Source organism: Theropithecus gelada, chromosome 9 (assembly GCF_003255815.1).
Source record: "Theropithecus gelada isolate Dixy chromosome 9, Tgel_1.0, whole genome shotgun sequence".
NCBI lineage: Eukaryota > Metazoa > Chordata > Mammalia > Primates > Cercopithecidae > Theropithecus > Theropithecus gelada.
The window spans coordinates 122,618,994-122,632,644 of NC_037677.1; the positions used below are offsets into that span (position 1 = coordinate 122,618,994).

The following is a 13,651-nucleotide window of genomic DNA, read 5'->3' on the forward strand; positions in this document are numbered from 1 at the left end:
CTATGGAATCAAAGGTCTGAATGCACACTCCAACCCCTGTCATCTACTTTGTTCATTCTCTTCTCTGGAGGATGAAGAAAACTGGCTATGATAACTCACGGGAAGCCCCAACAGATGTGATCTTTTGCGTCCTTTTATCAGCCCTCTGAAACTGCTGCTGCTTTAATTTGGTAGTGGTGGTGAGGGTTGCAGGAAGGTGGGAGGAAGATGGAGCAGAGCCCTGTTTACAATGCTTACTCCTACCCAGTTGGCTAGGGTGCCTTGCCCTGGAGTCTCCAGGCTGTAATGAGAAATCTCCCATGAGGAACACGGATGTTTAAAGGCCGAGGGATTTAAAATGAACCAAACTTCTAAGGACACAGCGGCCAAAACTTGGTCCTGTTTGCAACACGCCCCTGCTGCCCCGAACTCCGATGTTAGGTTGTAGGATGGTAGCGCCGTGGGCTCTGGGCCACTTCCTGGGGTCATCAGAGTGATTCAGCACAACTCCTTCCAGGACCACAGACTGGCCACGCCCCTCCAGGGTGGAATCTACCTGTGTGGTAAGAGGTTGTTTTGGGAGCTTGGAGCAGCAACAGCACTTTGTGAACATGGATTGTGGGGGTAGGAGACGCAGGGTTGTTTGTTATTTTGTTGATCCCTTCTTCTAGGAACAAGAACATTTTCCTTATGGGAAATCCATTTTACATGGTTTATCGGAGCTAACTTTCCTATCCAGTGGCAGAGGTATGCACATAAGCTTGAATCTGAGCAGTCCATCCCACAGGTTATATGATCAGGTCAATGCTGGGCACACGACCAAAACCAGAGGAGTCAGCGTCTTCCTTGGAACTTGATGCCTGAGTCAGCTGGATGAGGGTCCAGGGCTCCTGTGTCCTTCAGGGCTCTCCTCTGCCCCCGGCTTTGCCATGGAGGCTAGGATTGGCCCTCCTTTCCCTCCTCCCAAGGTTGTCCTCCTCTTTTATTTACCACACTGCTTTTGCCTCCTGGGAGGCCCAGGGCTCCTGCCTGTGGGCAGGGATGGTGCCTCGGGCCAGCGCAGAGCAGATGTGTTCCAAGAACGAGTGAGTAAAAAGCCATCTGGGGAAAGCACATCATGTCTCCAGTGCCCTTCCCGGAGGAAGTCAACGGTGGTTCTGCAAACACAGCAGCCTGGGCAAATGAACACTGTCTGCTGGTTATCTTTTCTATGACTCTGGATTTCCACTTATTCATTGACATCAAATGAAGTATTACTGTGGGATCTTATGTAAGGTCATAAAAAGACAGACGTTTTACTTCCTGGAAAGGTAAACTGTTATTCCTTCAAAGTTCAGGAAGAAAACGTATAAGCAGGGAAACCGCAGGGGGCTGAGTGCCGACCTTGGGAGCAGATGCAGCTCCAGCACTAAAAGAAAACGTCATTAAAGGCAAGAGGCTCAAAGGCACGGAGCCCGCAGACAACTCTCTGCGCACCCTGCCTGTCCAGAACCTGCTGATCCCAGTCAGGACGGCGGAGGAGGGGCCCGCAGAGTGCTTCCCGTGGCTTCTGGGCATTAGCTGCCATCTGGCATTTGTCTTAGAGACAGAATGGTCAGTAATTCAAAAAGTGCAAATGACTTCTATCCACTTGTAAGATGTTATAAAGGTACACATTCGGTTCGAAGTTGCTGCCTTAAAAAATGTCTGTCTTCATGAAGACAAGAGATTTCACATTTCTTAGAAAGAATGACAACGGTGTTCTTATCACTACCATATTACATCAGTTAGAGCCTTTGAGTCCTGAATAATGGAACACTTAGAAATTTTGCCATTATCAAAAGATAAAATTTAGGCTTTCAGAGGGAATTTTGACACCATACTGTATTTTATAATTATGTAGAAAGTGATGGATTTTAATTACCAGTTTTATCTTCAGAGTGCTATAACTTATATTTGTAATTGTAGTTTGGAAGTTCCCAATGTCATTATGTTTTTTTTTTTTTTTGAAAGAGAAATGATGGCATCTTGAATTAAGCCCACAATTTACTCAATCTAATCTTACTTAAAATGACTCTATGATGCAAATATACTTCTCCAGTTCAGTCAAATCAGCTCCTCCTTCCCTCTGTCACTGATTTCCCTGACCCCTGCCACTAACATCCACAGACAAAGGCATTTTTACAAACAGCTGGAGACTGTATTGTTCTTCCCATCTCTCTTCTTCAGACGGACCTTTGTATTCTTCAGAAAATGAAGTCCAAAGGAACAAATTTTCTCATTTCTTTCTCGCTTGATAGGACAAAAGGGAGACTTTCCTGACTTCTAAACAATACGACTTCTGGCAAAAAAAAAAAAAACTTTTTCCCCATCTGTGGCCACAGGAGTTGTAGGTGATTCATAAATGCACTGCCCCAAGTGGGTCACAATAAACCAAGCTCATGTAAACCAGCTTTGCAGATAAACACTGAGTATTCACCAGCCCATAAAAATGCTCTGGCCAGCTCACACTGCAGAAATCAAACGACATTAGATTCTGGTGAGTGATAAAATAGAAAAAGCTAACACATTTCAGGAATTCTCTGATGCAAATTGTTTGTGACTACAGATGTGTAGTTATCTCTAAGATTAATTGCCAAGGAATATTTTCAGTAACCATGCTAGTGGTTCTGACAAACAACACTGGTAAAAGTAAATTTGCTACCTAAATAAACATATCCAGCTATATTTCAGAAGGAGTAAAGGTCATGTCATATTGACAGAAAATCTTTGTAGATACTAAGACTAAACCGGGCAAAGAGAGCTAAACGCCAACCACACAGTTTGAACTGTGAATAACATTTGTGTGTTTGAAATCAACATAGGAAGTCTTGAGATACAAGATTTGCGGGACAAAAATCAGTGAGAAAAAAATTATACTCCTAGCCAACGAGAACGTACATTATCAACAACAAAAACAATTAGAACAACAGATAAATGAACAAAAAACCCAAAAGGCATTCTCAAAGTGTATTCCTTTGCCAGTTAGAAGTTGCAGGCATGTGTTTTGAATTTTCTATTGCTTTATTTGTAGAAAGATTTGGAAGCAGGGTTATTTTATTGAAATAGAATACCAGATTGAGAAAAGCCCATTTCAAAAGGGAATCGTTATTTGGAAGGAAGGGCTTCATCCAGTTAGTGTTTGGGTCGCCAGATCTGGACGGTGAGTAACGGACATCCTGAATATAACTGGAGAATTCTGGACAACTCAGCAATTCAGCCAGGTCACTAGGGTGCAAATGTCAAGGGCCGGTGGGGCAAGGATTCAAGGACTCAAGGGCTCCTGGAGCTCTGAGTTACTGCGTTTCCCAGGAGGCCTACGATGACCCCAGTGCATACGTGATCCAGACCCTGAAGCATTTGCTCCTGGGTGGGGAAATACTGCAAATGCAAACTTGACAATAAGTTTTCCTTTCTGAATCACGAAAAGCTAATTCAAACCAACCACTATAACAAAGCATTGAAATGTTCTCAATGGTATATCTGGCTGGCCAGGGGCCGGGCTGAGGAAGTCACCTCCGCTCCCAGGACTGCGTTTGTCCGGGATCCATGCCTCCCGGGAGGATATTGTGATGGCTTCACATCCGCACTCCCCTCCAGATCCAGGCAGGAGTGTGCAGGGACTGTGGGAAGTGTGTCACTCTGGCAGAGTCGGGGCTCTTAAGTCAGCATCTTACACAGAGCAGGACGTCAACAAATACTTGACAAATGAGAGAATGGTGTGGCAGATGAGGATCTCTGCTCTCCAAGTCACAGCCCAAGCTCTACACATACAGAACTACCGGAACTTGCCCTGGTTGCCCCCACTGTCCCTGTGTGCCCTGAGCTGTGCTGTTCTGTATACCGGAAATATCCCTGTTCTTCCACCCCTGGCAAACCACGATTCCACGGCAACCTTGTCTTCAAAGCCTCTGAGCTGGCTGCTTTCCTCCACCCCAACATATCTGGCCTATGACCCTCTTATAGCCCATTTTACAGACCCCAAGGATTTGAGTATCTTGCTCACCAGTCTAAGCTTCCTGGGAGTGCAGCTTCGTCTTATTTATAGAGTTTAGATTTACTAGGAGCTCTGCATCTAGCATAGAACCACATATATTACATGGAATAGATCATAGGCTATGTTAGAGGACGACAGACCCTTGGGGTAGGTAGATCACTATCCTCATTTTACAGATGAGGCACAAGGTTGAGCAATTTGCAGAAGGTCCCTTGCTAGTAAGTGGTCTGTTCAATGCTTGTGGCTCCCCCAAAACGCCCACATCCTTATCTAAAACCTATGCACATGTTATCTGACATGGCAAAAGGGACTTCGAAGATGTGATTACTTTTAGGATCTTGAGGTGGGAAGATCACCCTGGACAATCTGAGCAAGCCTGATAGAATCACAGGGGCCCTCATGAGAGGAAGGCAGGAGAGTCAGTGTCAGAGAAAGGGATATGACTATAGAAGCAGAAGTCAGAGAGAGACAGAGATTTGCAGATGCTGTGCTGTTGGCCTTGAAGATGGAGGAAGGGGCCATGAGCCAAGAACTGCAAGTGGCCTCTAAAAGTTGGGAAAGGCAAGGAAACGGATGCTCCCCAGAGCCTCCCAAAGTAATGCTGCCTTGCCAGTTATCTTAATTTCAGGATATCTGACCTCTAGAACTGTAAGATGAAGCATTTGTAAGCCATTAAGTTTGTGCTAATTTGTTAGAGCAGCCATGGGAAACTCACACAGGGCCTGTAAACTGGAAACCAGGTGGAAACACTGACAAGGGAGGAAGGAGCACACTGCACTCCCGAAGGAGGTAGTCAAAGGCCCATTCTAAGAGCTCCCTGGCATCAAGGGCTTTCCCTGCTCTCCTGACGAAGTCTGTATAATGATCTGAAGAACTGAGAAGCGGTGGGCAGGACTGACCAAAACCCAGAAAGTCACAAGTCCAAGGTGGCTCCCCAAGCCTGGCCTCTGTGTTATGGCTTCCAGGAACACTGAGCCATCTCCTCAAAGGTAAAGCCTCTTCACCAAAACACGTTTGTTACCAAAGGTTTGTTACCAATGCCATGGATGTTCCATGCTGTGTGCAGTGGCCACACCCACCACCACCCCAGCAAAGGCCTCCTAGTTACTAGGGAGAGTGGATGGGAGAGAGCAGAGCTAAGCCAGGAGTTCCCAGGGAAGCCCCCTCCTTAGGAAGAGGATGTGGCTACCCAGGTACTCAGACCTCCAGCCTTCCCCTCCATTGTAGGGATGATGAGAGCCCACGCAGGTGACTTCCTATTGCTCTTGCTTTTGAAAAGCTCAGTCTGTGGGTCAGGTTGTCAGTGTGCCTGCCTGTCTGGTTCTCTCTCTGGTCAGGCAGCTGACCAGTCTGTGGGTCAGGTTGTCAGTCTGTCTGCCTGTCTGGTTCTCTCTCTGGTCAGGCAGCTGCAGAAGGACTAGTTTGATGAGATAATAAATACCAGCCTCGGTCACCATGAATCAGAGGCACACAGCCAGCTGAGTCACACACTGGGGGTGGCTCAGACAGCACTGTCGAGTTCCATCTGACCTCACTCTGGAAACGGGGCCAGCTGTTCGAAAATGGCAGGGCATTAAGGAACATATTTCACTCCCAAAGCTCCAAGTGCTGTGTGTGCTCTGGCCACAAAATGCTTTTTGGAAAGGAACTTCATCACGGCCCTTGTAACTCAAGAAAAGGAGACTGCTGATTCTGGAGAAAGGCTGGGAAGGGGATGGCACTAGGGATGCATGAAGCCATGAAGATCTGGCCTGCAGCAGTAGCCGCAGTCCCAAAGTGACCTCACTTGGCTAAATGGTGCCTGAAGTCACTAAACCATGTCAAGCTGAAACACCATTCAATGTGTATAGCGAGTCCTGGCTTAGTTCTTGTCATTGCAACAGGGTGTCCCCTACTGCTCCTGCCCCCTGCTTTGCCTAGGGGGCCCCAAGGCCCAGCAGGCAATGATGCCAGGACTGACGGCTGCTCAGGGTCCAAGGATGAAGCGCTAAGGGTCCAGGAACTGCAGGCCCCCCCGTCCCACCTGCCCGCAGGCATCCTTGAGTGCTGAGGAGCGTTGGAACAACTCCTCAGAGGCCAAGCTACAGAGGCCTCTGCTCATCCATCCTTGCTACCAGGCTGCCCTTTCTTCTGCCTTAGAAAGCTCCAAGTACAGAGGGCATTGCTGGTTGGCAGGGGACATGGGCCTCCCAGCAGTACCCAGCTCCAGGGGACATCCATCTTGTTTTCTATGCCTGGTCGTGGCTTTCACATTCCATTGAAAACCCAAGCTTCAAGGTTTAGTTGTCATTTTCTGTTCCACTTTACTTCCCTCATCACTCCTAACACCAAAGCCTCACAACAAAAGTCTGACAAAGGTCCTATCAGGTTTCCCTCTCCCTAGAGATCCTGCCTGATTCTGCTTGGCTTTCAGCCTGGGCCTGGCCGACCACAGCGGTCTTGCCAGAGCTGGGGTCTCTGGCCATGGCTGAGGTCATTTCTGCAGCCAGCGGGAGGAGGGAGTGACAAAGCACTCAGCCACGTTACAATAAGGGAAAGAGAACTGCAGGACAGGGTGGGGCTTGTATTTGTGGATTTCATGGTTGGACTCCTGGGAGCTGGACACAGGCATTGAATCTCAAATGGTTCTGGGGTGACAGGGCCTTGGAGTCCAGGGCTGCCCAATGAGGCCTTGGATCTGACCCCAGAAGGTGGGGCATGGAGGAGAGAGACGCAGGGGATGAATTCTTCCACCTTTTGCATCTGAGCTTCTGCTTCATTTTGGAGCTTTGGTAGAGCTTTAGAGCAAGACCTCCCTCTTCGGGGTGACTGTGCATTGTGGGAATATCACATGGGCATTGGGTCACAGTGACCCAGGTTCAAATCCTAGCCTGGAGACCTGGGGAAACTGACATTTGGTCTCAGAGTTTGAGCATCATCTTCTGTAAAACTTCATAGTCCCCACCTCAGGGGCTTGTTGGAGGGTCAGAAGAGACAAACTGTGCCAAGTGCCCAGCCTGAACTGGTGACATGGTGAACTGATGGCCTCCTGTTTGACTCAACCACCCACTTTCCCATTCGAGAGCCACTCATTGCTGTTCCCAGGCCTTCCAATTACCGACACACTCATGCTTCAAGTGGAGCTCTGGGCCCCTCACTTGGTTGGGGTCCTCTTTTGAGTACAAAGGGGCATTAGTAAAATCTCAGTGGTGGTGGGAAAGTTCTGTCTGTCCAACTACGTGCTATGCTATCCGAGGGCAGGAGTCACGGCGGATTCATCCCTGCCGTCCCCTGGGGCACACAGTGGCTGATCCTGCATCTCCTGTCGGACTGCATTGAGCTTCTGAAGGCCAGGCTCCAGACAGCGCCCATTTCTGCGCACCCCATGCCGTGTGGCCCCAGCCCCTCCATGGGAGTCAATCACTCCCGACTGAACACACCGGATGCTGTGTGGACAGCGCCCGCCTGGAGCGGAGGCTCGCCAGAACAGAGCACACGCCCCCAATCCCAGGTCTGCCAGCGCCTCTCCTGAGGCCAAGCTTGTGGCGGCCACGTACCTGGTCCCCAGAGCGTGACACACTGCTGCTCATGAGTCTGGCAGATGCCATTGTAGCAGTAGCCGTCCACACCCTGACACGGGTGCCCGTCGTGCAGGTACACATTGGCTGGGCAGTGAGGGCTGGCCCCTGTGCAGAACTCCGGGAGATCACAGGAGTTGCTGGAGTCCCTGCATGCCGTCCCTGCAGGCTTCAGCTGGAAGGAGAGGGCCATTGATGGCACATGCACCCGGGGAAAGGGAGGGGCAGCTCTCAGCAGCTCTCCTGGGCTGGAGCAGACAAGGGCATCTTAAAGTCCCACATAAAGGGGTGAGGATTTCAAAGGAAGTCGCTTCTAATGTAGAGAGAGCTCATTAAATCATCAGATTCTCACTCTGGGGTTCACTGTTCCACTATAAAGTGGGTGGGACAACCAAGAGCAGCCTCTCTTTAATGTCATGCAACATCAGGGCTCTCCGAGGAACACGCAAGCTGGCTGCCGGCACTTGGCACCTCAGAGGAGGAAGAAGGAGGGGAGCGTTGGCTGCTGGGCTGGTTGATTCTTAAGGAAAAGGTCTCTGGGTGTCAACATCATCACACATTTCAAGGGGACATTTGCATTTACAGTGTTAGCATTTGTAAGCAAGTTAATAAAAATGACTTTAAGGGCAGAATCACAATAGCAATTTTACTTTGTCATCAAATCGTACAACTGGAACTCTCTCTTTACTGCTTTATGGGAAGAACAGGAGAACAAGGGAGAGGTAGAGGATGTTAGAAGCCATCTGACCACGGTGGCTCATGCCTGTAATCCCAGCACTTTAGGAGGCCGAGGCAGGCAGATCACGAGGTCAGGAGATCGAGACCATCCTGGCTAACATGGTGAAACCCCATCTCTACTAAAGATACAAAAAATTAGCCGGGCGTGGTGGCGGGCACCTGTAGTCCCAGCTACACAGGAGGCTGAGGCAGGAGAATGGCGTGAACCTGGGAGGCGGAGCTTGCAATGAGCCGAGATCACACCACTGCACTCCAGCCTGGGCAACAGAGCGAGAGTCCGTCTCAAAGAAAAAAAAAAGAAAAGAAAAAAAAGAAGCCATCTGACCAATGACTCAGCTTTTTGTGGTTGAAGAAATTAAGGCTCAGAGTAGCCTGTCTGAGACTACATGCCAAGGGACTGCTGCAAGTCCTGGGCTTAGTTCCCTGCGTACTCCTCAAACGCAAAGGGATAAGGCCCCTGCTAACTTCTAGAAGATCTGGAAGTTGAAAGCAGTTGTTAAAAAGCCATAACCTAAAAGTGAACCACAATCAGGCATGGCCTTGTGGTCCTCCCTCCCCTAACTTGGGCATGCTCTGGGCACAGGCTCAGACTTGCTTCCCCCCTTCCCCCAACTCCCTTCCAGGCACCTTCCTCCACCAGTTACTGGGGGCCAGGGAGAGACAGCTGCTTATAACATCCCCCAGAAGTTAATCAGCATTAGGAAGAGGATGAAGGCTATTTTAAAGCCGAACATTAAATGTTACAATGCACTTCTAAATCACCGCGCTCACATGGAGCAGCTAAGAGGGAGTTTCCTGTAAGCGGAATGCCGGGATCCACTGCTTAATTAAAACAAAATAAAACTCTACCCTTGGAACTGCTGAATCAAAAGTTCAGGCTTCTACTCTGTCAGATATCAGCTTTGAATAATGAGACAATGGAACTGCCAAAAGAAACGCAGTCCTAGCTAGCAGCAATGGCGAGAGCATAAAACTGCCATTCTTGGCTGGGCAGGGTCGGTGGCACCTTCTTTTGGGAGGATGTTAAGATTGAGTTGTTTATACAAAACTTATGGGACAACCCAGCAGGCAGGTGTTCGCGGGATGGAGGAGAAGGTGGACCTGGGGGAACCTGAGTGACAGTGGTGGGGACTTGTTTTCGCCTTGCTCTTCTTGTCAGCACAGTAGGACCGCATGTGCCTCTGACGGCACAAATGGAACATTTAAAGTTGAACTAGGGTTTACCGGTCTGATGAATTGTCAGCCACTAAATAAATAAACACAAGTGAGTGGCAATTAAAGCGTGCATTTCACCCCAAGATTGGAAGATACACAATAAGAGGTGGGTAACACCAACTGGCGTGAGAAGGCGGGATGGTGCGTGCTGTGGTGAGTGCTGGGAAACCTTCCAGCCGCACTGCTTGCCCTGCATCACATCTGAACCAGCTGAACCTGTTGGCGACCTGGGGGTCAAGTTGCAGCTCCAGTGACTCACCTGGCAGTCTTCACAGCACAGCCCGTGTGCGCACACAGCATCTGGCTTCAGGGTACAGGTGGTGGCATTGCAGCAGCGATTCATACATTCCTGGAGAGGGGAATGGGATTTGTTTGACAGGGTCTTAGGGAGTATGCACTCACTGAATGCAAACATCACACCTCAAATGGCTGTGAAAAGCAAGAAAGACTCAGAGGGCCCAGCTCCTGAACTGCACACCTGCCTGTTTCTGTCTGTTAGGAAAGCAAAGCTTCTGCTGTTTATGAACCAACTGGGTCTACAAGTCCCTGGAAAAAGCCAGTAGCACACAAGTGCCCTCATGAAAGGTAAAGCAGTTGTGACATAGGCTGGCCGGCCGGGGACATCACTCTAGTCAGCAGTAGCACCCTGGGGCTCTGTAGAGGGGTGTCCAGGCGGATCTCATTGCAATGAACTGCATCAGGATCCCTCGAGGACTTTGAAATTACCTAATCAAAAATATACATAGATGCATACAATCTGTACTCTTCAAAAATGAACCCTTTTTGATCTAGAGAGTACTGGCAGGAAATGAAGTCAAACCAGTGGTTTCAACCACAATTCCCTGCAATCCCACCAGGGTCGTGGAGGAGACCCTTGAGCAGCCCAGGTAAGTTGTCTGGCCTGAGGATTCCATCACTCGGAAGGTCAGAAATGGACATTAGGACATTATAACAACCCACTGGCCGGAAGGAGGACTACGGGCCATGCCCATTGATTTGCAAGGGACTTAAATGGATAGATCAAGCATTAGATGCATTGTCCTCTCTGAAACAAAAGTGAGAAAAGAAACTAACTCCTTTATAATGCTGTGCTCCACAAGTACCCATTGTTTCCATTTTTTTCCTAACAAAAACAAGAGATTGACATTTTTTGCTTAGCTCTCAACAAAAGGCCTGCACACATTTATCAAGTGAAGTCCTTATACTTGAGAACATTCGAGTAACCTAGAGTTTACACATTTTAGAAGAAATGTAATTATCATAAGATGGAACAGTTCATAGATCCTTAATACTGAGTAATTTATCACTGTTCTTTTATTTTATCCAATATATGATATGCTCTGAAAAATTTCTATACTAATGGCTGGGGTGAAGCTAATCACATACTAGTTTAATACTATAATACTTTACTCCTGAAAACCATCTTTCTTGAATGGATTTATCATGAGTTTTATAAATGCAATTAATACAATTTTGTCAATAATCCGGAAGATGTATGGCAAACCTAGACACTGAAACTATATCCCATGTAAAACTCCATGAATTATGCTCTCATTTGATGTTCCATTTGCTTCTATTATACAGACTTACAAAGTTATTAAATGTTAAATTTGCTTGAGGACTTTATAAACATCCAGAATGTATAAAATATACAATAAGATAAAACTGTCAACCAGAAGTCATAGCTGTAACTTTTATGACAGTAAGGGTTTCGAACCTGTGGACTTATAATTCTAAAAGAGTTTAGGAACTTTTTTAAAAAAAGTAATCCATTAATTGCATTTTTAAATCAGAGTGCACACCAATGCTATCCTGGGCCTTATGGTCTAAATGGCTCTACGAATGACACATTTACCAAATTACAAGTTTTCTTGAAATTCCATGTTAAATCAGCCATCCTAAATCTGGGTCCTAAAATTCTTTAAGAAATATCTTCCCCCCTCTCTCAAATCACCCAATAATATAAGCAGCAGCGCACATGGAAATGCAGCCAAGCCAAATGGCTCTGACTTCAAAGGGGATGATAATGTGAGAGAGATAACTAAGTTTAAAAGATATTCACAAGCTACTGGCATCCTATTGACTTTAAACAAGGAGATAAGGCTGCTTTCCCAATCCTGTTAGCTGGAAGAATGAGTGAGTTGTCAGGATTTCCTTATGTTGATATAAATCCAATGCCCTGTCCTGGAAGGCTTCAGCAATCAACCTGTCTTTAAACCACCCAGGATCTATTTCTTCTGCAGTACCATATTTCTCAGAAGAGACACATTCTTCATCTGCTGCTACATTTATTATTTTAGTCCTCAATAGAGAAGTCCAACAGAGCCAATGAATACCAAGTCTCCAAAGAAGACAGAATAATGAAAGCATTAGAGAATTCTCTGCAAAGCCCTAATTGTCATTCTCAGGTTGTAGGTAGCAGACAGATTCTTAATCACAATGAACTGGGAGAAGACTAGAAGCCATCTTCTTGTAAATAATGGAGATTATTTCTGGGAGCAAGGGAGAAGCTGGTTTCCGTTGGGTGATGGCAGAGGTTTTTCGGATCCCATCCACTCCTTCCTTGATGTGGTAACACACTGGGTCCCTCCGTGGGCCAGGGAATGGCCAGGTCAATCTGATGCAAGGGGATGCAGAATAACTCCAGGGCCTGAGCACTGGGTAGTGCGATAAAGAACCTAGGTTAACAAGTCTTTTTGCCTAAAATTCTTAGGCAAAGCAGTTTGGAAACTGTAAATGGGTTGTCACACTGCCAAACACAATTCGAGTTTGAACCTTGAAACTATTATTTTCAAATAATAACTACTTGAAACTATTTTTTGAAAAGCAAAAAAAAAAAAGAAAATAATAATAATAAAAAGCAAATCTAAAAAGTGAGGCAAAAGGCTCACCTGTAACTTTCAAAGAGAGAACTTTGGATGAGAGGAATGAGGGCTATCTTCAAATATCAAGAAGTTATCCTATAAAATAAGGACCTTAGCCACAGAAATACAAACTTGGTAACTGCATGCAAGCGGAGCTTGGCTCCCTAAGGAGGGAGTTTGTAATAATCAAAGCCACCCTACAATGCAACATGCCACCTGGAGGTACAGCACCCTGTCGAGCCGCATGACTCCTTCATGGAGAAGAGAGAGAGGATCAGAATATGAGTGGCTGGCACATTTTAGGCACTCAAGCACTTGCCGATGTGATGGTGGTGGTGGGGATAACGATAGGGGTGGGGATGGTAGCAGTGATGCTGGTAGTGATGTGGATCTGGTGTGGCCGTGGTGGTGGCCGTAGCTGTGGAGATGGCAGTGGTTATAATAGTGGGGTGATGGTGAGGGCGGTAGTGATGATGGTGGCAGTACTGGCAGTGATATGGTGATGATGGTCATGAGAGAAATGGTGATGCTGTTGGGTGGAGGAGGTGGTGGTGGTGATTGTGGAGATGGTAATGTTAGCAATAGTGGTCGTGATTGTGGCAGTGGTGTGGCTGCTGCTGGTGGCATATGGAGTAAAATGACTGCTAACAAAATCATTCCAAACCCAAGAGTTCATAGCTTCATGAAGAGCTGTCAAATTTATTTAGATGAACAAAGAATCATAAGAAGTTCAAATCAAAGACAAACCATTTTAAGCCAACATGGTCTCTCCTGAGAAATATGAGTAATTTAAACTAATTCATTTTTTCCTTTAAGAAATTAACAAGGTCTACAAGGAATTTCCCCTTTGCATACCCCAACCCGTGATGGTTTTAAGTTTTCCTCTGTTAATCTTGAGAAGAGTTTCTGTAACACTATAATTAGGACTTGCTCCTACACAGCAACCATTCCCTGCTCATTGTGAGCAAAATTAAACACCCCTCCAGACAATGTCATTATCATGGTTAAGTTCTGAGTTTGGCAAGGGCATAAAAACATTTGAAGAATCCACTTCTACATCACATCCCCCCTTACTCCCACCCAATACTTACACACTTCCAACATTCTTGCCGAAACTGTCAGACCAAGCTCATTCCTCCTGGTATGGAAAACCTCAGAGACTTGAAGATGGGGATATGATGAACATTCTGTTTGCCAGTTGTTTATTTGATGAACACAGGAATATACCGGATGCTCCAGAGTCTCAGCACGATTTCTTCTCCACCCTAAACTCCCTCTTTCAG

General features: G+C 46.8%; 1 protein-coding gene across 1 annotated transcript in view; it reads right to left on the reverse strand.

Annotated features, from left to right (window-relative positions):
- The window catches only part of ADAM12 (ADAM metallopeptidase domain 12), a 373,557-nt gene that overhangs the window by 44,983 nt on the left and 314,923 nt on the right, over nucleotides 1-13,651 (reverse strand). Inside the window, exons 14-15 of the mRNA XM_025397498.1 lie at nucleotides 9,764-9,853; nucleotides 7,531-7,726 (exon numbers count right to left, since the gene is read on the reverse strand). Coding sequence (XP_025253283.1) covers nucleotides 7,531-7,726; nucleotides 9,764-9,853 — 286 coding nt within the window. The remainder of the gene's footprint in view (nucleotides 1-7,530; nucleotides 7,727-9,763; nucleotides 9,854-13,651) is intronic.